Source organism: Ictalurus punctatus, chromosome 21 (genome assembly GCF_001660625.3).
Source record: "Ictalurus punctatus breed USDA103 chromosome 21, Coco_2.0, whole genome shotgun sequence".
Lineage (NCBI taxonomy): Eukaryota > Metazoa > Chordata > Actinopteri > Siluriformes > Ictaluridae > Ictalurus > Ictalurus punctatus.
This window is the reverse complement of record NC_030436.2, coordinates 1758024-1782145: the sequence shown is the minus strand read 5'-3', so window position 1 is coordinate 1782145 and position 24122 is coordinate 1758024. Positions and strand designations below refer to the sequence as shown.

The window sequence follows — 24122 nt, the reverse complement described above, 5'->3', positions numbered from 1 at the left end:
ATTCAAATTTTTTGAGATGCACCTTTATATAGATATACTCAAAAAAACAAAATAATAAAAAAATTAAAAAGAAGAAATGTCCCTTTTTCAGGAGACTGTATTTTAAAGATAATTTTGTAAAATGAAAATAATCTTTACAGATCTTTATTGGAAAGGGTTTAATTGATGTTTCTCATGATTGGCCAATGAACCATAAGCAATTATTGCACATGCACCTGTGGAACAGTCCTTCAGACACAACAGTTTACAGCTGGTAGGTAATTAAGGACACAGTTCAATAAGTTCGGACACTAAAGAGACCTTTCTAGTGACTCTGAAAAACACCAGAAGAAAGATGCCTAGGGTTCCTGCTGACCTGCGTGAACATGCCATAGACCTGCTGCAGGGAGGCATGAGGACTGCAGATGTGTCCAGAGCAATAAACTGTAATGTCTGTAATGTAAGACGCCTGAGGCGGTGCTACAGGGAGACAGGAAGGACAGCTGATCGTCCTCGCAGTGGAAAATTACATGTAACCGTGTGTCCCACCAGACGTGATGGAGAACTTGCAGACGCCTTGGTGGAAGAGTGGAGGAACATCTCACTGCAAGAACTGACCAATCTGGTGCAGTCCATGAGGATGAGACGCTCTGTAGGACTTAAAGCAGCTGGAGGAGACACCACATACCGACTGTTACTTTTAATATTGACCCCCCCTTTGTTCAGGGACTCGTTATTCCATTTCTGCTCCTCAAACGTCTGTGAAACGTGTCTCAGTTGATGTCTTAGTTGTCGAATCTTTTTATGTTAATACAAATATTTACACATGTTAAGAAATTTTCTGGAAATAAAAGCAGTTGAATGTGAGAGGAGGTTTCTTTTTTTTTTTTGCTTAGCATATATATAGATATAGATATAGATAGATATAGATATATAGATGTAGCATGATAAACTCTGAAGTTTATAAAGCTATACTTTCTGCCCAGATTCAGTCCGATGCTGTAAAACTGATAGGACGGCACTTCACAGTACCGCTCGATAATGCCCCAAAACAAACCACAAAAGCAACCCAAGGGCTTAGAAGGCAAATAAATTAAACGTTCTTAAATGTCTGATGACCTCAACCCAATTCAGCATCCTTTTCACTTACTGAAGACAAAACTGAAGGCACAAAGACAGACAAACATGCAGCAACTGAAGGCAGCTGCAGTAAAGAGCTTGCCAAAGCATCTCAAGGGAGGAAACTCAGCATTTGGTGATGTGCATGGGTTCCAGATTTCAGGCAGACATGGACTGCAAAGGATTTGCATCCAAGTATTAAAAATAATCCTAATATTTATGATTACGTTAGTGTGTCCAGTTACTTTTGAGCCTGTGAAAATGAATGGACTCTGCAAAAAATAGCTGTAATTCCTAAACGGTTCATGCAATATTTTTGTTAAACCCCTTGAATTAAACGTCTACACTGCAATCACATCTTGCTTGCTACATTTCAAATCCATTGTAGTGGGGTACAAAGGCAAAATGATGAAAATTGTGTCGCTGTGTTACACAATTGTGCGGCCTAATTATGCCTGAAAATGTGTGTAAAGAGCTGGGAATGTCAGGCCATCTCTGGGCACATTTGAGCTTTGTGTACTGTTGCTGTGTGTGTGAGTATGTGTGTCACAGTTTGGCCCTTCCAGCAGAACCTGTACTTAGATTGGACATGCGTGTGTGTGTGTGTAATAAGCACTTTTTGATCAGAGACAGGCTCTTTCATTTCTCAGCCTAATGGAAAGCGTGCTTGCCAGGGGCTGGGCTCAATAAACCTGTCACCAGCATGGATTTCCTTATTTAACAAGGTCAGTGCTGTAACACACAGGACCAGAGGGACATAACCCATGCTCTTGAACTCCCCCAACACACACACACAGTATGCGTATGTTTCCTAGAAGCACATTCATGATCTGTGAACCATATCTATATCTAATGGCTGCTGGTGCTGATAGGCATTTCTTTCTCATTTAAATAGATAGAGAGCACACTTTCCATGTAGCATATCGAGTATGAAATTCAAACATAAATGCTTTGATCAGAGCACCATTTATAATGTGTGTGTGTGTGTGTGTGTGTGTGTGTGTGTGTGTGTGTGTGTGTGTGTGTGTGTGTGTTAAAAAATACTCAGCAAAAAAAATTAACGTCCCTTTTTCAGGACACTGTATTTTAAAGATAATATTGAAAATCCAGATAAGCTTTACAGATCTTTACTGGAAAGGTTTTAAACGATGTATTTCATGCTTGTTCAATGAACCATAAACAATTACTGCACATACATATGTGGAACAGTACTTAATAACTTAGTTATACAGTTACAATAAGTTCGGACACTAATGAGACCTTTCTAGTGACTCTGAAAAACACCAGGAGAAAGATGTCTAGGGTTCCTGCTGACCTGCGTGAACATGCCATAGACCTGCTGCAGGGAGGCATGAGGACTGCAGATGTGTCCAGAGCAATAAACTGTAATGTCTGTAATGTAAGACGCCGGAGGCGGTGCTACAGGGAGACAGGAAGGACAGCTGATCGTCCTCGCAGTGGAAAATTACATGTAACCGTGTGTCCCACCAGACGTGATCGAGAACTTGCAGACGCCTTGGTGGAAGAGTGGAGGAACATCTCACTGCAAGAACTGACCAATCTGGTGCAGTCCATGAGGATGAGATGCTCTGTAGGACTTAAAGCAGCTGGAGGAGACACCACATACCGACTGTTACTTTTAATATTGACCCCCCCTTTGTTCAGGGACTCGTTATTCCATTTCTGCTCCTCAAACGTCTGTGAAACGTGTCTCAGTTGTTGAATCTTTTTATGTTAATACAAATATTTACACCTGTTAAGAAATTTTCCGGGAATAAAAGCAGCTGAATGTGAGAGGACGTTTCTTTTCTTTTTTTTGCTGAGTGTATAATTTATATATTATATTTCATTTTGTGATGAGCAGAAGTATTCCTCATTATGTTGGGTATAAATGAAAACGACTGTAATTGATATGGGAATGAATTCAGTTCTAATTATGATTATGAATAGTATCACTCACGTGTCAGACACCTTCCTGTAGTTTTCAGGACATGTAAAGGACAGGCATCGAAATCCTCCCTGGATGTTGTAGCATGTTTGGGTTGTCGAGCAGTTGTGCGTTCCTGTTGCACACTCGTCAATATCTAAAACACACAAAATGTCCACGTCAGCATTCTTTAAAACCAAATTGCTGTCTGTGGTCTGTTAGGGTTATGATTTTATTGGTATTTTTAATGACATTATGGTTGTGGAAATCACGGTTAACCATAATTAAAGTTGTTATAGTCATGATCATCGAGACATGATATCATGTGACACAGTCTTAGTTAAATTTTTATTCGTTTATTAGTATTAATCTTTTCGTAATTAGTGTTTTTCTTTGCATCAAAACCCCAGGTTAAACCAAGGAGAAATCACAAAATCTGCCTCCATCCTCAGCGCAAGAAGATTTGAGTTAAATGTTTGGTGCTGGTTTTCGTTTTTGCCACGATTCAGTGGCCACTCCTGCAGCTGTAATTAATTATGAATCTCATTCTACAGATGCAAAGTCCTCGTTACAGCTCGCCAGCTCCAATCCACACACTATTACACTGAGTGAGTGCTCATGCTCTTGAGGGAGTCAGAGCTCCTTCCTCCCTCATCTCTCTCTCTACCTCTGCCTCTGTCAATCTTTCAATCTCTTTCCTGAAGATCATTCGGAGAGATGTGTTCTTTGCCCACAGGTGTGAGAAAGATTGAACGGTACTTCACTGGAACTGAAATCAGGGTCTTCATAGTTCAAGTTGCAAGCGCTTTGCAAATTAGAGAAGAGAATGATAAGGAATCACCGCCCTGTTAGTCTGACTCTGAAGCTCAGACTGCGAGCCATGAGGCGTGTAACACCTGGATATAAGATTTAAGTAGACGATACCATCACCATTTTCAAAGTTGTTACAAAGCATTTTTCAGCTCTAATTTAAGGATGGTCATGAAACTTTATACATTGTCGTTTGCAGTGTTATGGTTAATAGTTGCAGAGTACAAATGGTTCCAGTGCCACGATGTCATTTTACAAAGCAGTTCTCAGCAGGAACAAATGGAAAAACAAGCACCCAAAGACATGCGGTGCAGTACAGGACTGCTCCGTATAGATGTTAAGAGGGCCTACATTTTCACACCTATATTCTGTATATTAGATGTTCACAATCATGACACAAACACAACAACTGCAATTTGACGAGTAGTATGTTCTCTGTATCTGTGTCAAGGGGTAACTAAAAAGAGGGGCTGGTTAGAATAAATATATGAACAAGAGTTGGTAACATCTAAACAACTCCGTTCATTCTATTTAAAAGACGCAGACTGTAACGATGTATAGATTTTACACTAATGCTTTACTGGTATTTTTTATTTATTTTTTTCAAGCATGATCAATTCAGATTTGGATTCTAGGGACTATGAGTTCAGTCTATAGTGTTATTTGTTGTAGACAGAATTCAGTTGTATTTAGTTAGAACTTTGGAAATGCAGCCTATTTATATTAAAGTGCGGTGACCATACTGACCACCCACAAAAATGGGCTGCTTCATTCTGGACTGTACTCCTCACCCGGTCACCAGCCTTCTAATTCTTGTATTTCTGCTTGGGACATCAACTCAAGCAATCTGGGGTAAGCCCTTCTCCATTCTCCATCCAACCAACAAATAATCATCCCAGTGACAATTCCTTCCAATACCAACTCTCCTAGACTCCTAGGTGCAGCGGGGAACATCCTGTCTGTGGACCTGATAAAGCAACTCCGCCTGTTCGGGTACACGTTTGTCTACCATTCGTACTTGTTCGATAAACTGCTCGCAATTGTAACCGACCATCTCTTTCTCAGTGTGGCAAGAAGAAAACATAAAGGATTTTTTTTAAGCTTTTGCCTTAAGTGTAGAAAACACTAAAACAAAGTGTGTTGCAAAGGCTGTTTGAACCGAAAGTAAGTTCACAAATACACTTCACTGGCAATTTGTTTTTATTACACACCTAACTGGATGAGAACTGAATGTCAATATATACATCAATATAGCGATGTACCAGTGGTACACCAGTTTCTTCAAGATATTTTTTTAAAAATATCTACTATGTGTTTCCTTTGTCACTCATCTCCATAAATAATTCTCATCGTATTCTCATTTCATGGAAAGATACACAAAACCTTTTCACACACTTGGCTATCTTCTAGCGACTCCATTTCCCAGAATGAACTGCAAACTACAAATATGGCCGACGACGAGCACAACTCAGACATGTTCACCTTCCCCAGAAGACTAATCACACACACACCTGTTCCCAATCACACTTACAATCGCACCACACTTTAAAAGAGACAGTTGATTTATTAGATTTTGGTGATGTAAACACTCAGTTGCTCTAGGCTCTGTCGGTACCAAGCTGGTCCATTGTGTTGTTTATAATGGTTTTGATTCTGCTTTGCCCTTGATTGGGATTATCTGCCTTCCCTGCTCTAGTCTGTTTGCCTGATCGTTTAACCACTACCTGTCTTCGTTGTTGATTTTGCCTGGCCCTTTTCATTATATTCTTTTAGAATAAAAGTTCTTAACTGCACTTGTATCCGTCCTTAACCTCATTACATAACACTTGGCAGGTGGGTGTGCAAATAAGTTATGAAGAACATGGGACAGGAAATACAAATTAAGTTTTTCTTCTTATTAAAACTTATTTTAAAGACTTATTTCGCCTTGTTAATTTGTGATGAAAACATCTGACCTAATCTGTGCAATATGTGTGTTCCCCCCCACCCCCCTACTGTTCATTAGAGAAATTGTTCCAAAGTCATAAATTTTTAATATGACCTTTACCTTGACATGTGCGTCCATTGGGTGACATAGAATAGCCATGAGGGGGGCAGGCACACTGGTAACTGCCTTGAACATTCACACATTGGAAGGTGCACATGTTCCCAATGCTTTGAGAGCACTCGTCAATATCTACAAACCAAAACAAACAAACCCAAAAGATATTTTGTCAGGATTGTGGCGATAAGAGCTGAAGGTAATAGCACGGTGAGCACATACCAGGAAGGAGATAAAAAATAAAATTAAAAAAGTGTGTGTGTATTGGACATTAAAACATATGCCACCTTCCATTAGGAACAATGTCATCTGTCATAAAAGACAAGATGAAATTGATCCCATCGCATTAATATTGACCTGGTGTGTCTCCATTCTTAGCTTTAATCAATATGTAACAGATTACTAACTGTGTCCTCTGCTTCTTTTCATGTGTATAGATTGTTCTCTTAAATAAAGGGAGTGCCAGAGTTGTTAACTATATAATATGTCACCTATATTGATTTATTAAAATACATTCTCTCTCAAAAGCCATTAATCTTTATGGCAGCAGCGATTGCAAGTGTGCGTGTGAAATCATTTAAACAAATGTGATTCACCTTCACAGGTGTGGCCGTCCTCCTTCAAATAATATCCCACGCGACAATAGCACTGGTAGGAGCCGTAGATGTTGGCACACTCCTGACTGCAGGGATTGTTCTCACATTCGTTAACATCTGCAAATTAGAGGCAAAATATAGACAAAGAAAACATTAATTATGGACTTATATTGACAGATATTACCTTGGGCTATACTAAAATAAATATAAGTAGCAATGTAAGGAACACAAAGAAATGCTGTAGGGAAAAGATGCCTTCAAAAGTAATGAAATTAGACGTTTCTATATTTTAAAAAATACTGTAAAGAGCAATAAACAGTAATACATGAAACAAAGTAAATATTTGGTATGACGACCCTTTGATTAAAACATAATAGTCTCAGGTACTACTAATGTGTGCAGTTTCAGAAGGAAATGAGCTGTGAGTGTTATTGAACATCTCGCAGAACCAGCCACAGTTCTTCTGGAGACTTTGACTGTTGCAGTCACGTCCTATTTTTGCAGCAAAACCCAAAGACCTTTATTGTGTTTTTTGACTGAAAAGTGTCTCTTCCATAATATGATGCTTTCTTTAATGACGTACAAACATTTTTGTGTGTCGGCTCTGGGCCGTCGTTGGGAGCTTTTGTCTAAAAAACCCCCAAAAAACTGGACTTACTATACATAAACAGATGTGCTCTGATCACCTGATATCATATAAGAATGCACTCAGTGCTGCCGAATCATCCTACTATGCTAATATGATAAGTTCTGGACAAAGTAATACACTGACTTTTTCTCCACTGTCAACAAACTTCTTAAGCCTCCAGAAAATACTTCTTCTCATTTCAACACCACCAGTGAATGTTCTGCTTTTCTGAAATTCTGAGCTCTAAAATCACTAACGTTCATCAGCAACCGGATTCTTCTATTTCTATGACGAGCTATTCCCTCTTGTGGAATACACTGGAACTGCCGCCCTCCAGCACTCTCTCGGCCCTCTAACCTTCATCGGTCGAGGATATCGTGGAACGATTGAAAACATTTTGTTCAGGTCAAGAATGTCTGGTCAGAATCGGTCTTGGTTAGTCAGGGTGTCTGGGACCACTCCTCTCTTGGACATATTCTCCGTCATCATGGAGTGTATTTTCACTGATATGCCATTGACACTCAGATTTATATCTCCACTAAACCAAACACCCCACCCCCACCCCTTCTTCCCCCATCACAGGGCATCAGAACTTAAAATGGCTAATAATTTCTTAAAACTCAATGGCAATAAAAGTGAGCTTCTTCTTCATACTCTCCAAATCTCCTCCTTTCACTATTAGCATTGACGACAGCACGGTTAACATTTCCTCCCAAACAAAGAGCCTTGGTGTCATATTTGACAGCTTACTCTCTTTTGGTCCTCACATCAATAATATCTCACGTACTGCCTTCATATACCTTCACAATATTGCTAGACTCCGCCCGTTGCTCTCGTATCACAGCACTCAAGTACTCATTCGTGCTCTGGTAACATCCCGTATCGATTTCCGTAATGCCATCCTTTTCGGCGTATCTGATGAACTTCTCCACCGGCTCCAAATTCTTCACAACTCAGCTGCAAGAACTATTACTCTCGCAAAGTCCACTGACCATATCACACCCTCCATTATTCAGCTCCACTGGCTTCCTTTCCAACAATGAGTTCACTATAAAATTCTACTGCTCACATTCAAAGCCATTCATAATCTGACTCCCTCCCACCTCCCAGAACTTCTTCATCCTTATACCCCCGCCCAATCTCTACGATCCTCCACAGCTCTACTCACTGTTCCAGCTTTTAAACTCAGCACTATGGGTGTCAGAGCTTTCAGTTGCTCTGCACCCAAGCTCTGGAACTCACTCCCACTGCATATTCTATGATCTATTTCACAGTTCAAATCCCAGATTAAAACACATCTGTTCAAATGAGTTTATTCATTATAATGAACTCCTCTATATTATTGCTTCATCTATTTTTATATTGTGTATCTATTTTAACTTTGCTGTTCTTATTGCATGTTGTCTTTCTGTAAGGTGTCCTTGAGTGTTATGAAAAGTGCCAACAAATCAAATTTATTATTATTATTATTATTATTATTATTATTATTATTATTATTAATATTATTATTACAAACTAGTGTTTGGAAATCTAAAATGTTTTTGTACTGACTCAAAAATGTAGAAGTCATAAAATAAAAATCTGTAACATAGTTTGTACTTAAACAAAATTGGGTGCCTAAGATTTTTGCACAGTACTGTATAAACCTACTCATAGAGCTACATATTAACAATCAAACCTCCACATTCAGACTTCAGATATTCTGATTTTCCACTGATGATACAGTAAATATAGTGTAATGGACAATATGTGTAGTATTCCAGAATGCAAAATTTCTAAGAGAGACACCACACATAAACAACAGACAGTCACTTTAGATAGCTATAGGTGGTGCTAGTTTAATGATAATGAGTCTTTATTGGTCACATATACAGTAGAGCACAGTGAAATTCTTTTCTTCACATACCCCAGCATGTTGGGGTCAGAGCGCAGGGTCAGCCATGACACAGCGCCCCCTGGAGCAGAGAGGGTTAAGGGCCTTGCTCAAGGGCCCAACTGTGGCAGCTTGTCAGTGCTGGGGCTTGAACCCCCGACCTTCCAATCAGTAACCCAGAGCCTTAACCGCTAAGCCCCCCTTTTTACACTGCTGTAAAATCCCTCCTTTTGTCAGTTGTGTGTTTATAAATACCAAGAACATTCAATGTTTGCACTGCTTATTTATTTCTATTTTCATCTGGGTATGCTATTAATTTGGAGCTGCTCCATATGGTGACATCCTGAACGACACGGCCACCAGGTAAGTCCTTGAAAGCAGCATCGCTCCTTAATGCCACTGCCTGTGTAATGTGACAAGGGATGCTATCATGCTTGATTAAGGTCCTTAAATAACTCTAGAAACAAGCCAAGAATAGACAAAACCATGTCTCGCTACTCACTCAGTCTCTCTCATGCCTTCACTCTTTGCCTCTGTCCTCCTTGTTCATGCTCTATCTCTCTTCTCTCTGTCACTTTCTCTCTTTATTTCTCTTCATCTGACACACAGACTCTCCCCATCATGCCCAGTTATGCGTATTTCTCTCTCTGCTGCCCTCTTCCTCTCTCGATATCTCACTTTCTTTTCTGACTCGTGAGTCGTTTTTATGACCAAACCCAGCCTAAAACAACACCACCTACTATCAAAATGTGACCTTGCACCTATAAAAATACCTCATGAGAAACTGAATGTGATCATGTGTGCAGTTTTGTGTGAGAAAAAAAAATTTTAACTACCTTCACAGTTCTTGCCGTCAAAGGCAAGGGAGAAGCCCGTGGTGCAGGAGCACTTGTAAGAGCCCACAGTGTTCTCACATGTCTGAGAACAAAGACGCCCTGGGTAACGCCAACACTCGTTCACATCTGCCAGTAGAAGGAACAGAGATGTTCTATTGTGTTGTGTTTGCTGCATTTTCTGTCACTTTGCAGTTGATTTCAATGCTGTGAAGAGAATGGCCAAGCCAATGAAGCAAAATTTGCGGTTCGATAGGAGTAATACACTGTATTGTGATTACATACTGAATTGTGTTTACATACCCACAATTATTTGAGCTTTTCAGGATTGTTTGAGGTAAACATGATTAATTGCTCCATAATCATTTGTTTCCATATACAGATATATAGTCGACAATCACAGTGCTCATTGTTTATTCTAAATTAGTGTCTTGATAGAATCAAATCACAACACCATCAATATTTCATCACTACTTTCAGTCAGAGGAGCTATACTATGAACGATTTGTGATATTCAGTAATAGGTTTTATATATTTAAGCTATTATTTGTGCTATATCATCCTTTTTGGTTAAGGTGTTGGTCTACTGCTCAGAAGGTCGTGAGGGCAAACCCCAGCACCACCAAGCTGCCACCCTTGAGCAAGGCCCTTCACTCTCAATTGCTCAGTTGTATGAATGAGATAAAAGTAAGTCGCTCTGGATAAGGGTGTCTGCCAAATGCCGTAAACGTAAAGTAGAAAAGTCCACTGCATTTCGATTGTTAAGTCAAAAGAATTAACTAATTACTTCAAATTATCTGACAATTATCTAAAATTTCTCAATCTTAACTCACAGACAGCAAAGATCTAAATTAGATTTACATTTAATTGTTTGGCAGATACTCTGTTCCAGAGTTTCAAACAGAATGTTCACGCAATGAAAACCCAACCATTATCCTGAAAATCAGAGACTGTACAAGTGCGATTGTAATTGGCGACTCAAAAGAACCAATAAAATAGAACAAAAATCAACACTATATGGCCAAAGGTTTGTGGATACCTGAGCATCACACCCATATGTGCTTACTGAACAACCCCTTCCATATTTAGTCCCATCCACTTATCTGGGATAGCTTTCCACTAGATTTCGGAATGTGGCTGTGGGGATTTACTCATTCAGTCACAAGAGCATTAGTGTGGTCAGGCACTGATGTCCAGTGAGGAGGCTTGGAGCACAGTCAGCATTCCCATTCATCCTGAAGATGTCCAGTGGGGTTGAAGTCTGGGCTTTGTGCAGGCCATTCTAGATCTTCCACTCCAACCTTGGCAAACCATGTCTTCTGGACCTCGCTTTGGGCACAGGGGTAAAATTGGGTAACAAAGCGCAGGTGTGTGTTAAACATACCAATGCACAGTCGGCGAATGGCATCATACTGGTAGCCTGTCAGGCAATCACATCGGTAGCTGCCAGGGAGGTTGTGGCAGATCTGACCCTCAGAACAGCGGTGTGTTCCTGTGACACACTCATCCACATCTGCACACAGAGCAGGATGCAGTCAAACACATCAGACCTGCTACACCTCACACACTGTTTAACATCGCTGTAATATTGCCAGAAACACACAGAAGCACACAAGCTAACAGCATGGTGAGTATAAGTGATCAACAAGCCAGTGCATATGAAAACTAAGATTAAGATTAGGATTAGTAGTGGAGTGAGCGGTTGTAGCTTTTCCTATGACTAAATTAATGATAACGCCTTGATATGGTTTCCTAAAGAAAATACTGTTCTTGCAAAGTAGCGTACTCTTAAAACCTTTGCATGATGAAAGTGATGAAAGAAAACTATAAATAAGATACATGAATTGAGTATAAGCAGGCAGACCAACGCTGCTGGAAAGCTCATTACCGCATTTTCAGCATGCAGCTGAATTTTACACACAGAAATGTTTCACGAATGTATTTTAATGATAAGGTTTAAAGTAAATAACTGGCTTCCCTTTACTGTCATTAGTTAATGCTATAAGTAATAAAGTGTTTAACTGCATTAACTGTTTGCAAAATATAATGGACAAAAGAAGTCAAATAATGAACGTTTGCATTAACCCTTCCAAGTTATTCCTTCCAAGAATAAAAAATGAGCCAACAACAAACTAATGTCATAATGCATGCGTGTGCAGTGGTTAATTCGGGAAAAAAAAAGGTCTTGCCGAATGGTTGGTTCTGATATTTAGGCAAAGGGATTCAAGAGTGATTTGTAGTTTTCCTCATGTGTACGGTCAGTATACTCTGTACTCTATACAGAATTATCTGAGTGAAGGAGGAAAGGTCTAAATGAACAAATGGGCAGCAGGGTGGCAGTGCTGCTGTAGTAGTAGTAGTGCCAACTGCTGTGATCTGTGGTGTTGCCGGTCGCTACTTTGACCTGTTGTTGTGATTGCTACTGCTCTGACCTGAATCTGTTTGCTTCTTGCAATTGAAAAACATCTAAGGTATTTATGTGATTTATTCTCAGCAGTCTGCCCCCCAATTTGTGCAAGTATATGCACCAAACTAATATCTGTTTTATACTGTGTTGTTTGTTTGTTTGTTTGAAATTGAAAATTGCTCAATAAAAATGTTATTTGACATTAAACCCTGTCAGTCATGTGTTATCTGTATAATAACACATTAAACGGCTAAAATGGCAGTAGACGGTTGTTTAGACAGCCCAAACCTGGTGAAGATTGGACAAAATTTGGAGGAGGAGTAGCAAAAATGGCACTTAGATAGAAGCATTTTTGGCATGTTATTGTAACTTTTGACCAGTAAGTGGCACTGTCATGAAATCTGTTGCACAGCCTCAGGGCATGGTCCTGAAGTTGCCTACCAATATTTGGGTCAGTGTGCAAGGTCATTGCTGATATACAGCCTCATATCCTGTTTGGTGCCTTTGCCATCAAATTACATATATAAAATTGGTTTCACTCTGCCTATGTTTGACATTTTTTCCTACATTCTTTTGATTGTCCATGAAATAGAAAAAATATATATATTAAATGCCACGAGTGCACCTTCTGCCATTATTCACACATTTAAATGGCCATATAATAGAAAGCAATGTGATAACATGAAATTATGAATAACCTTACACGGCCATATCCATTGCCTCGACTCAGAACAGCTGTCATTTGCTGCTAATGTCAAGCAACTGTTTGACGCTGTACACAACAGCGCTTCACCTTCACGCATTCGCTGAGAGTAGGCTAATGGTTGAGAGGCAGAATTTGGCCAATAGTTTCTGCAAGCCTTTTAGAATCGACCAATCGGTGTGCCAGAAGGTGGGAATTACAGAGAGGGGTTAAAGCAAAGCAAACATGTGCACACATGATGCACTATTAGACCATAAGCACATCATAATGAAACTAAATCCGAATCCCCAGACTTTTTCTCATATGTAGACGCTTTTTTAAGGTCTGAAAAGGATGGAAATGTCTGGGAAAAAGAGGACGTATGGTCACGCTAATAAAAGCATTTCAGAGAACATGTGCGTTAATTTCTACCAAATTGACTTAGCGCAAAATGCATTTGAACACGCACGAGGAGGTTGCTCATATGAGCCACGATTAGCAAAAATTTCCTTTTGTGTTTTGTTTACACGTGTGCCGAATTTGGTGATGATTGGACAAAAGTTGTAGGAGGAGTAGTGAAAAAACTGTTTCTGACAAAATCCATCCATCCCTCTTCTATACCGCTTATCCTTTGCAGGGTCACGGGGAAACCTGGAGCCTATCCCAGGGAGCGTGGGGCACAAGGCCACCCTGGACAGGGTGCCAATCCATCACAAGGCACAATCACACCCATTCATACACTACAGACACTTTAGACACACCAATCAGCCTACCATGTCTTTGGACTGGGGGAGGAAACCCCCACAGCACGGGGAGAACACGCAAATTCCCACAGATGGGAATCGAACCCCCGGCCCTGGAGGCGTGAGGCGAACTTGCTAACCACTAAAACCACCATGCGTCATATTGTGTGTTGAACTCATTGTGACCCAGGGAATCGAGGGATGCCTGGCTCTTAAAGTTTGGCTACACTGTATAAACTGTATAAACATGTTATAAACTATGAATGTACTTCTAAATTAACCAAAAAAAATTGGTGCAGGAGCGTTGGCAGGTAATTGAGTTCCATTACCTGAGGTATGAGAAATTATTTTATTATCTAAAACCATCTGTGTGTGTGTGTGTGTGTGTGTGTGTGTGTGCTCACCGACGCAGCGTGAACCATCGGGGCTGGAGTGGTATCCTTGGCTGCATAAAATAATCTTGCGCTGGCAGGTGTATGAGCCCACAGTGTTTATGCAGTTAAAGCCTGCTGTACAGGGCTCTCTCACAACTCTGCACTCATCGATGTCTGAGGGACAGACAGTGTTCAGTTATAACAAAATACAAATACAAAAACATAAAACTACATTTACTTTTTCAGCATTTAGCTGACGCCCTTATCAAAAGCAAATTTCAGAAGTGCTTTGTAGTCTCAAAAACATATCCTCATGCTAGTTCGTTAGGTCAGGGCTAAATACATGATCAAGCTAAAAACCCTGTTAGGGCATGTTAGTACAACATGAAAAAAAAAACCCCACACAAGTCAAAGCTGAAGAGATGTTTTCCTTAAATAGATTAACGCAGTGCTAACTCAAGTGCTTGGTGAAGCTATGGATGACTGCAGAGGTGCGTGCGCTGCTGAAAGCCAGAGATACTGCCTTCAGGACTGACAACAAGGCAGCCTACAGCTACGGCCCAAATGTCACACACTTTCAGACAGGCAAAGCACAAGTTTGCACAAAGAATCCATGGTCACGTCCAAAACATGGACACGTGGCAAATTATCCAGACCATAGCCAAATGCAAAGCTCCATCACACATCTGTCTGTGATGGTGATGCCTTGCTGACGGAACGATTTCTATGCACGGTTTGAAGAACAACATGCCGGCAAAGAAGAATTCCACCAATCAAGTACTCTGTCTGCAGTGGTCCTTAGGAGAACTCTGTTCAGAGTTAACCTACAACATACCTGGCCGAGTGATCATTATAGTGAACATTATATCTTGCAGGTATCCTAACAGACATCTTCAACATCTCAGTGAGTAAAACAGTTCACTTCAAGAGTACCATCAACCCTGTGCCAAAGAAATCATCTGTGACCTGCCTCAATAACTACTGGTCTGTTACACCTATCATCATTAAGTATTTTGAGCAGCTAGTCATAAAACACATAAAGAGCAGTTTTCCCACCACATCTGGACCCATCTGAGTACACCTACCATCCTAACTGCTCTGCTGTCACCTACCTGTCTCTGACCCACTTGGACAAAAAGGATACGAACGTGAGGATGCTGTTCAGAAACCTCAGTTCATCAGCATTCAACACAATCCTTCCGCAACAACTCATAGGAAAGCTGAGCCTGCTGAGTCTGACCACCCGCTGAGAAGATCACCAGGGTCTATCTACACACCACAGATGCATCTTTCAACAAGCGCTGCATCCACAAACCCACCGGCATTGTGGATGACCCCTCCCACTGCTCTCATGGAATTTTCCCCCTCCTGCCATCTGGCAGAAGGTGCTGGAGTATCTGTATAACATTGTTCTGTTGGCATGCACTGTCTTGTCTATTTGTATTTCCGAATGACCCCTTGATGACTTATATCTTATGTAGAGAACAGAGAAAATAAAGAAAAGCAACTCCTTGAGTTCTGTCAGTCATGACCAGGAGGGGGCGTATTGACTGTCCTGTCCCGGACATCTTTCACACTCCCTCGCTCGCTCACACACATATTTACTGTCTCGCCATCTCTCTCACCGATGCAGTTGCCGTGAGGGTCCTGAGAGAAGCCGGTGAGGCAGTGTTGCTGCTTCGGGCTGCAGCGGAATGATCCGTGTGTGTTCTGGCACTGGAATCCCGAGCCACAGTCATGGCTCCGCACAGTGCACTCATCAATATCTGAGGAAGCAGAGCAGAGCAGGTGTTAGTGCAGCCTGGAGGCCTACAGGTTCGCAAACCTCACTGCCAGGTATCATCATTAAACTCAACTGATTTGTCTAGACAGGGACATTAATGAGCTAGGACCGCACGATTGATGAATCATCTGATGGAGATCTGTGAACTTCAATGATGCACTTGAATAATGAACATAAGACTGAACAAAAGATCCTTGAACATTCATCACCACTGAACAGTAGGTGGCACTGTGGTTCAATGTTGGTGCACAGAACCTCTGAATCACACCCAACCCAATAGTCCTCTTTCCAGCTCTCCTTCTGCTTATTTGGATTTTCGGAGGGAAAAAAAACACTTACGAGGCTAACACGAGTACAGCATTAGCTCACTCAATTAGTTCACCGTCATGTTCTCCCCTTTGCCAATTATTATCTTAATTCTCTCTGTATACACTTATTGTGCCATCCAATACCAAGTACTGACATAAAGGAAATCAATTTAGATAACTTTTCTCCCACCAATCATTACCAGATGGATGTCTATGGTGTGGCATACATCCTAGATAATGTACAAGGTTGGGCCCACTGCAATTATCCTTAGGAAATATAGCACTATAAGATGTTATGGGCTTGGAATCGCAGCTTTAAAGCTTGTTAGATGATGAACGAGGCACATGATGTATGTGAGATGGGGGTCAGACGAGTCAGTTCACTGAGTGTGTTCATTTACATCACCTGTCCCAATTTGATAGCTGCATCTCAGGAATGGAAGCTGGCACGCTGCCTTGCTGACTTAAGTGGACCACTCCTATGAAGTGTTTTCATAAATCCTCTGAACGCTTTACGGCAGCTGATGCTAAATTTCGATTTGCATTTATTTGTTTGGCAGATACTTTTATCCAAAGGGATTTATAATTGAGACAGGGTACAATCCAAGCATACAGCCAAGCAGCTGAGGGTTAAAGGAACCCAACAATGCTTTTCATCTTAACCCTTATTTATATATGTCATTTTGTTTGTCCATACTAGAACAGATCAATAAAAAGAACAACGTTTTACTTAAACACACAAATCTAAGAGCAGTTGTTGGGACGGTCACAAACAACAAGGTTTGGCTAAAATATTGAAGAATCCTCTTGTATTTATAAATTACGATCGACATCTTCGTTCCTTAGAGATGGGATGAAATCATTGAAATGATCAACTCTTTCAGAGATAGGACTAGTTTTTAGAGGGAAGGATTTGGGGTTATGTTTTACCAACATAGATAGAACATATGAAATTATAGTCAGTGGTAATAGCACATACACTACAGATTTGGTGGATAAAGATTAGGTGGAAAAGATGCGTCTCTTGTGCAATACAAATTTTTCACTGGTCGCAACTGACCATTTTACAAATTGTGATAAATTATTTAATCGTGCAGAAGCAATAGCTTCAAAAAGACATTTCCACTATTTCAGGTTTAAGGAGAGTATGGGGGGGGGGGGGGGGGGGGGGTAATATTATGCTGCATTTGACATACCATGAAAATGTTCTCAGTTGAGGGAACTTTTGTTCAGAACTTGGAATTATGATAATGATGAGTCTTTATTAATCACGTATACAATCGAGCACAGTGAAATTGTTTTCTTCACATACCCCAGCATGTTAGGAAATGATACAGCCATGATACAGCGCCCCCTGGAGCAGAGAGGGTTAAGGGCCTTGCTCAAGGGCCCAACAGTGGCAGCTTGGCAGTGCTGGGGCTTTAACCCCCGACCTTCCAATCAGTAACCCAGAGCCTCAACCGCCAAGCTACCACTTTCGACCTCTGTGCGTTCGAGCTACAAAGTGGGAAAAGACAACATGTTTTGGTAACAAGCTAGACAGCTATCTGTGATGAGTGATGTATATTTACCTTCTCAAAACAGCCAACTGTATAGTCAATGTTATTGTTTAACAGGCGAATATGTCTGTATGTTGACTGATCTAAATTTGATCAAATTAAAGTAAATACATGTGTATTGTCTTTTCATTGGTTTTTCCCTAATCAGAGTAACGACTTTTAGTCAAATCCAGCATTATCAGCTATGCAGCTGGAGAACAGCTGGATGGTGACTGATGATTCCACAGTAATACACAGTAAACAGTGAAAAAACATAACAGTGTGTGATTATATATATGTTACTTATATATATATATATATATATATATATATATATATATATATATATATATATATATATATATATATATATATATATATATATATATATATATATATATAAATTGTCTGTCTAAGGCCAATATGGTGAACATGTACACTGCTGAACTTCTTGCTGCTTCTACACTCAAGGGTTTCCGGTTCGATCCTGAGCTGAACATGCTGCCTATGTGAAGCTTTGTGTTTTTTTTTAAACACAGGTTTACTCTAGGTTCTCTGGTTTCTTCCCACTGTCCCAAAACATGCCACTAGTTCAAATGGCTACACAAACTTGCCCCTAGGTGTGAATTACTGTGCGAATGTATGGTTGCAATGTACGCTGCAATGGACTGGAGACCCATCTGAGGTAAAATCTCCCGTCTTGCACCGTGTGTTACTTGGATAGGCTCCAGATCCACCAGGACACTGACCAGGATAAAGAGGTTGAAATGTATCATTCAATGAAACGTTAAAGTGTAAAGTGTCCGATTTGATGACATTTAGTCTTTTTAGGCTGAAAAATTAATTCCTTTTTGGTTTCCATTTTAAACCGTTTTTTTTTGTTGTTGTTTTTTTTTGGGATGGTTTAAATATGTTTTTCAGTGGCATCTCCAAGGGCACTCCAATGTAAAATTACAGAGCTCCTATGCAAAATGAAAGGTTGTCAATTCTGGTCATATATCCTCGTTAGAGTAAACGTCACAGTAAAGGTTCTCATGGCAGTATGGTATCATGTAGCGATGATCTAATTGTTATATTGCACACACCTAAAAGACAATGGAGTATTCCCTTAACAACCTCGCCATGTTTTGATCTCTAGCTCTGAACTGACTGCAGAGCTACCTTTACTGTGAAGGCCTAGATCCAATTTAAACACGATTTTCAATCACAGAAACAAGTGATGTTAGAGAATGCTACAAGAGGATACGACCGCAGGGCTTTGCTGGATCTGAACCCTTTCTCAAGATAGAGTAGTGAACTTCATCGTAAGAAATACACAGACACAAGACAGTTAATACAGTGTAATTTAATCAATGGATTAGAAACTGCAAGTGCGTGGCCATTTGCATACTATAGTGTGGAGAATTACAACCCATGAGTGCTATTCTTTGAAACTGAGTTCTGCAATTTTATGAGGATTGGACGAGGTTAGAAAAAGAAAGAGCGGAAGAATTACCTTCACACTCTACATTCCTCAGTTTTGAGGAGTAGAAGAGGGAATGAAAGATGAGCAGAGAGTGTACGTGTCAGAGAAACAACAAGGAAAAGTAAGAAAGAAAGAAAAGAAAAAAAAACAAACAGAAGGGAATACCCACCTTCACATACTCCATTCCTCAGTTGGTAGCCACTTGAACAAGAAATCTGCCTCTCGCACATGAAAGCTCCCACTGTGTTCACACAGCGCTCGTTGGACTGGCAGGTGTGTGTGTTTGTCACGCACTCATTCACGTCTGGAGACCAAAAAGGGAAGCATGTATTACTCAACAAAGTGCACCTTCTAAATATCCAGGCTCGCGCACTTCCTGAGACGGAGCCAGACAAACAACACGGTGAAGTGATGGCTATGGAAGGCCTCTTTGGCAGCTGAACAGACTTTGGCATCTTCATCATTATAAAGCATATGGAGCTGCAAGCAGATGGAACCAGTACACATAAACACAAACACAAACATACTACCAGCTTCACAAATGAAGTGATACTTAATTTGGTGGTTGGACATTTCCTCTGAACGTGTCACATCCACCATGTGGCTCCGGTGTAGGTTCTGTTCTAACACCGCGGCCGTGGCCAAGAACATCCGTTTGGGTGGATTTATTAAAGACATTAAATGTGGACATGGCTGCTGAAGAATGATTCCAAACAAGGCTTGGAAAAGGAGCATGGGCCAATGAGAGTGAGATGGGAGAGAAAGGCGAAGGTAATTATTTCAAGCTTAGACAATGACTGGTCGCTGAGCCAAAAAGAGGATTCACTGTGATGTTTTTGCCAAGAAAATAATTTTGTTGTGCGTTTGGAAAGGATGGAGCTTATTACTGTGTTTGTGCTGTCTCTTAGCCATGAGTACTGCTGAGAGAAAAAGCATGAGGTGCCTTATCAGCGACACACAATGACGGATAACAGCATCACGAGAAACACATTGATTTACAACATGAGTGTTTAGGTGCCCGAGGGGTGAGACATAGCAGCAGATGACACCATTGTGACTGAGCTCAAATATCCTGCCGTGGCTTCATTAGGAAAAGTATGATGTGTATGTGTGTGGCTTTGTTTGTGGCAGTTTTAACCTCCATGGCTGTCATTCAGTCCTGAATTTCACCCTGGATGTGGCACTGACCACTGAGACATGACTTTAATGTCCCCCTCAGGACACACGTGCCAAAAAGTCTTCACCTGACTGCAGGGATAGTCTATTTTCCTGCTTAGACCACAGGTAGAGCTTTTTCCTGATCCCCAATGTTTTGAATTGGGGTGATATAATATGGAATCTAGTGTGTGTGTGTGTGTGTGTGTGTGTGTGTTAGAGAGAGAGAGAGAGAGAGAGAGAGAGAGAGAGTGAGACAGAGAGAGAGAGTGAGACAAAGAAACCGAGAGAGGAACTCGGTTGTAACTCCTCATTATATTCACACTTTCCTTCTTCTTTGCTTGACTGAAACAAGAAAGGTTCAACCTTGAGGGGTAAATTAACAAATCAATTTCTACCAAGTAAGTGAAGACATCACTCACATAAAGACGCCTTCAGATTGAAGCGAATCGAAGCAGGGCTTTACAAATTAAGACCATCTGCTGCTTCTTGCATTTCAGGCACTAAAGAGAACTTCAGGTCATATTTAGTACCATGTCTCACAAAGCTCTACCTCTGGGTTCAGTAGAATCCATCCAGTGATTCTTGATGGACATGTTTATTTTGGGGTTGCCAGAGTGATGGCTTTTTGGATTGTGGGACCCTGGGGGATAGTGTTATTTCCGATGAGTCATAAAAGTGGGGACATGCTGAGGAAACGCCTCTCATCCTCATGTCTTTCAGCACAGTTTCTCTCTTTCTCGAAACACATTTTGTCCCCGGTGGCAAGCACTGTATTCTCTCATTAAGAACTAAAAGAACATCTTTAGCTGCCATGTCCCAACCGCACCATACTAAAATACAGGGACGTGCAGAGAGTTCCTAGGGCCAGGGGCTCAAATGTCAAAAAGAGCACTATAACACCAAAGAGCTCATTTTACTACTTTACTAACTTTCATTTATCGACATATTCTTATCACCCTGGCTGACATTGTAAACAGACTGTGTGTGGGCAGAATAATGAATATGAGAATGACACGACTAATATAACCTAATGGTATTTTTTTTTTTTTTTTACATTTATAGAAATAATTACAACAAAACGGCAACTTTTAGTGGCGAGATGAATCCAAATAATCTTTAAAAGAACACGTAAACCTTACGGAAGGAAAAAGTATTACCATCCACACATGTAGTGACACACCCACGGTGTGTTTACATTTACTGTAAAAGTCAGTCAAGCTATTCGTTTCGCAATGAAATTTACATTTGGACGCAGCCCTTTATTTCCATGAAACTGCAGCACCGCTTGCTGAACTGGCTTTTTAGTCTCAAAGTTCGTCATTTTTGCCTTCGAAATTTTCATTTTTAAATTATGTTATATCATATTTGTTGTCACATGACTTAGGCTACAGGAAGTAATTTACCATATTAGTTAACAAGAGGCAAGTTACTATATGTATATAGTATAACTATATTCTCCATTTTGAAAAGTGGGGTCATTATTATTCTGTGCAGCGACTCTGCGGCTCACTTTCAGTTTATAGCGTGCGCTGAATGTTGTCCAACTGAACTACATGGTTTTTATTTATATAAAAAAGCAAAACGACAGTGGAGGCGGTGCCACGGGGGCAAGGGTGATCGGTGTATGGCCGAACTCACTCACTCGTTGTAAACATATGATGCCTTTTTTGAAACTGTCTCATATTAGCGCACCTTTTTTCACCCATGTTGAGGAAGCTGTCCCTTTCGCTTCCTCCTTCTTCACTTTTTCTCAAATTTTCTGCCATCTCTCTCTGTTTGGCATCGTGAATCGTGCCTTTGCTGACTATATAACATACATATAGACCTAAAATAACAAGGTTACGTGCATGTCTGGAAATGTAAGGAACTTGAGTAGCTAGTCCTTACAACACAGTCCCTCTCAGTAAAATTTGAAAACTAGCGGCGACAAGCGTATAAAATGCTGCTAATATTACGAAAAGCTTAGCAGAAGTGCTAGCGGTCTCAGCTTACGTGTCTGCCTGTTCAAACGAGACGCGTCGCGATTGTATCATGACAACGGGACTGTCTGACTGCGGACTCGATTCGGACGAATAAATAGGAACCCTCGTCGACTTTCGCGCAATTAATTTGCTACTGTTTCGTGCACGCTCTCGTGTTAACCTGAATTCAAATGCTTTTTACATAATATAATTGTTTACTGATTAATGTTGAGAGGGGCACTTTTAAATAACTTAGAAAAAGGGCAGGGTCTCAAGCCCGCAGAACCCCCCCCGTCCTCCCCGCACGTCCCTGCTAACATAAATGAGCTATATTTCCTGTGATAATAGGCTACCGTTGCCAATCTGAAATTGCACTGGAAGACATGCATGTTATAAATAATGCATTTCCGTGGCCGGGCGAGGGCTTGAGAGAGCCTCTTAGCGATAGATGGCATGACTGAAGAGCATGCAATGAGGATTATGGGCCATGAACATTATTTCTTTGTCAGATGTAACACCAGCCTGAAGGGGGACTTTAAGGAGGCAATAATGCTGGTTTGCCAGTCAGTATTTGTTTTCCTTTGGGAATATCCAGAACAAACATGTTTTGTTACAGATGAACTGCTGAAGGAACAGCTTACTGTCTGCAAACTAATTAATAAAGACTGACAAATATCTCTTGTCAAATCTAATTCATTCATTCTTCCACGATAGATTCATACATATTTACTGGCTGGTAACTGCGAAATATTAGACACACATGTGTTTCTATGAAGAAACATACAAGTCTGTCTGCGGTATGGATTATGTACCAGTCCTTAAGTACCTCAAGCAAAACAATGAGATTTTAATAAACTATGACTATTTGTGTGCATCCACAAAGCCCTAAAGGATAGTGGATTTGATGGGAGTACTGAAAAACAAATCCACCCAGGCCTCAGAGCGGTTGAGGGGACGTCTGAGCAAATCTGATGCTCAAATTGCGACCACATGAATGAGAGCTCGGAGATGGACCTCGCGTCTGTGGGCTTTGAATTTCCTCAGTGTGTGTGTTCATATGCTTGTGTGTATGTGGATATAGAATCTGGCAAACCAGAAGTGCAGTATAGTGATGAACTGGCTAAGCCATCTTACCCACACACTCTCTATTCTGGTTGTGTATAAAGCCCACGTCGCACCTGTCATTCAGAAGCACACACTTGTACGAACCTTCCATGTTCACACACACCTCCTTGGGAGAGCAAGTGTGTGTGGCCCTGCTGCACTCATCCACATCTATGGTACACACAGTAGATGGATATAGGACACACACACACACACACACACACACACACACACACACACACAACTTCATACAGTAAGACAGCATTGGAATTTTTGACTCAGGATCCTTATAATGTTATTTTCTGTTTTAGAAGGTGAACATATCTTAATGTATAATTAAGTAACTAAGCAGGGGTTACATTCAATTAGTTAACATATTGATTACATTGGAATTGCATGTATGTCATTTTTATGGATCTATTACATATAATTTGTAGCATGTGCGTATGATTGTTTAAAAAGAAACAGATGCCTGAGATGGGAGGATCTCAGTGGCCCATAGACTGGATCTACATTGTCTCATTGTCTTCCCTCCAGTCTAATGATCAAGTTTCTCAGACTAAAACCGCAAATTTTTATAATATATAATATCAGTACATGGCAGATAAAGCATCTCCTTCCTGTTTCCTTGAGTGTGACAAAAAGTATTTGGCTCCACGACCAGGATATCTAAACCTGCTGTTTGTTTTATTCCAAACCGAATCAAGCTCTCGGCCCACCCGTACTCGAACATATGGGAACAATTCAGAGAGAGAAAGAAAGCAAAAGTGTCCTTTACACGAACACAGCCTCT

General features: G+C 40.6%; 1 protein-coding gene across 5 annotated transcripts in view; it reads right to left on the bottom strand.

The window, feature by feature from the left end:
• Positions 1-24122, bottom strand: part of fbln2 (fibulin 2) — a 78495-nt gene that overhangs the window by 9460 nt on the left and 44913 nt on the right. Inside the window, exons 9-17 of one of the 5 annotated variants that reach the window (XM_017450517.3) lie at positions 23360-23500; positions 19276-19410; positions 15638-15778; positions 14043-14186; positions 11191-11319; positions 9810-9935; positions 6473-6589; positions 5883-6011; positions 3059-3182 (exon numbers count right to left, since the gene is read on the bottom strand). In XM_017450517.3, the coding sequence (XP_017306006.1) occupies positions 3059-3182; positions 5883-6011; positions 6473-6589; positions 9810-9935; positions 11191-11319; positions 14043-14186; positions 15638-15778; positions 19276-19410; positions 23360-23500 (1186 nt within the window). Of the gene's footprint in view, positions 1-3058; positions 3183-5882; positions 6012-6472; positions 6590-9809; positions 10014-11190; positions 11320-14042; positions 14187-15637; positions 15779-19275; positions 19411-23359; positions 23501-24122 lie in introns of those variants that run through there. The other 4 variants (XM_017450518.3, XM_047149624.2, XM_017450520.3 and 1 more) reach the window with 4 other exon arrangements.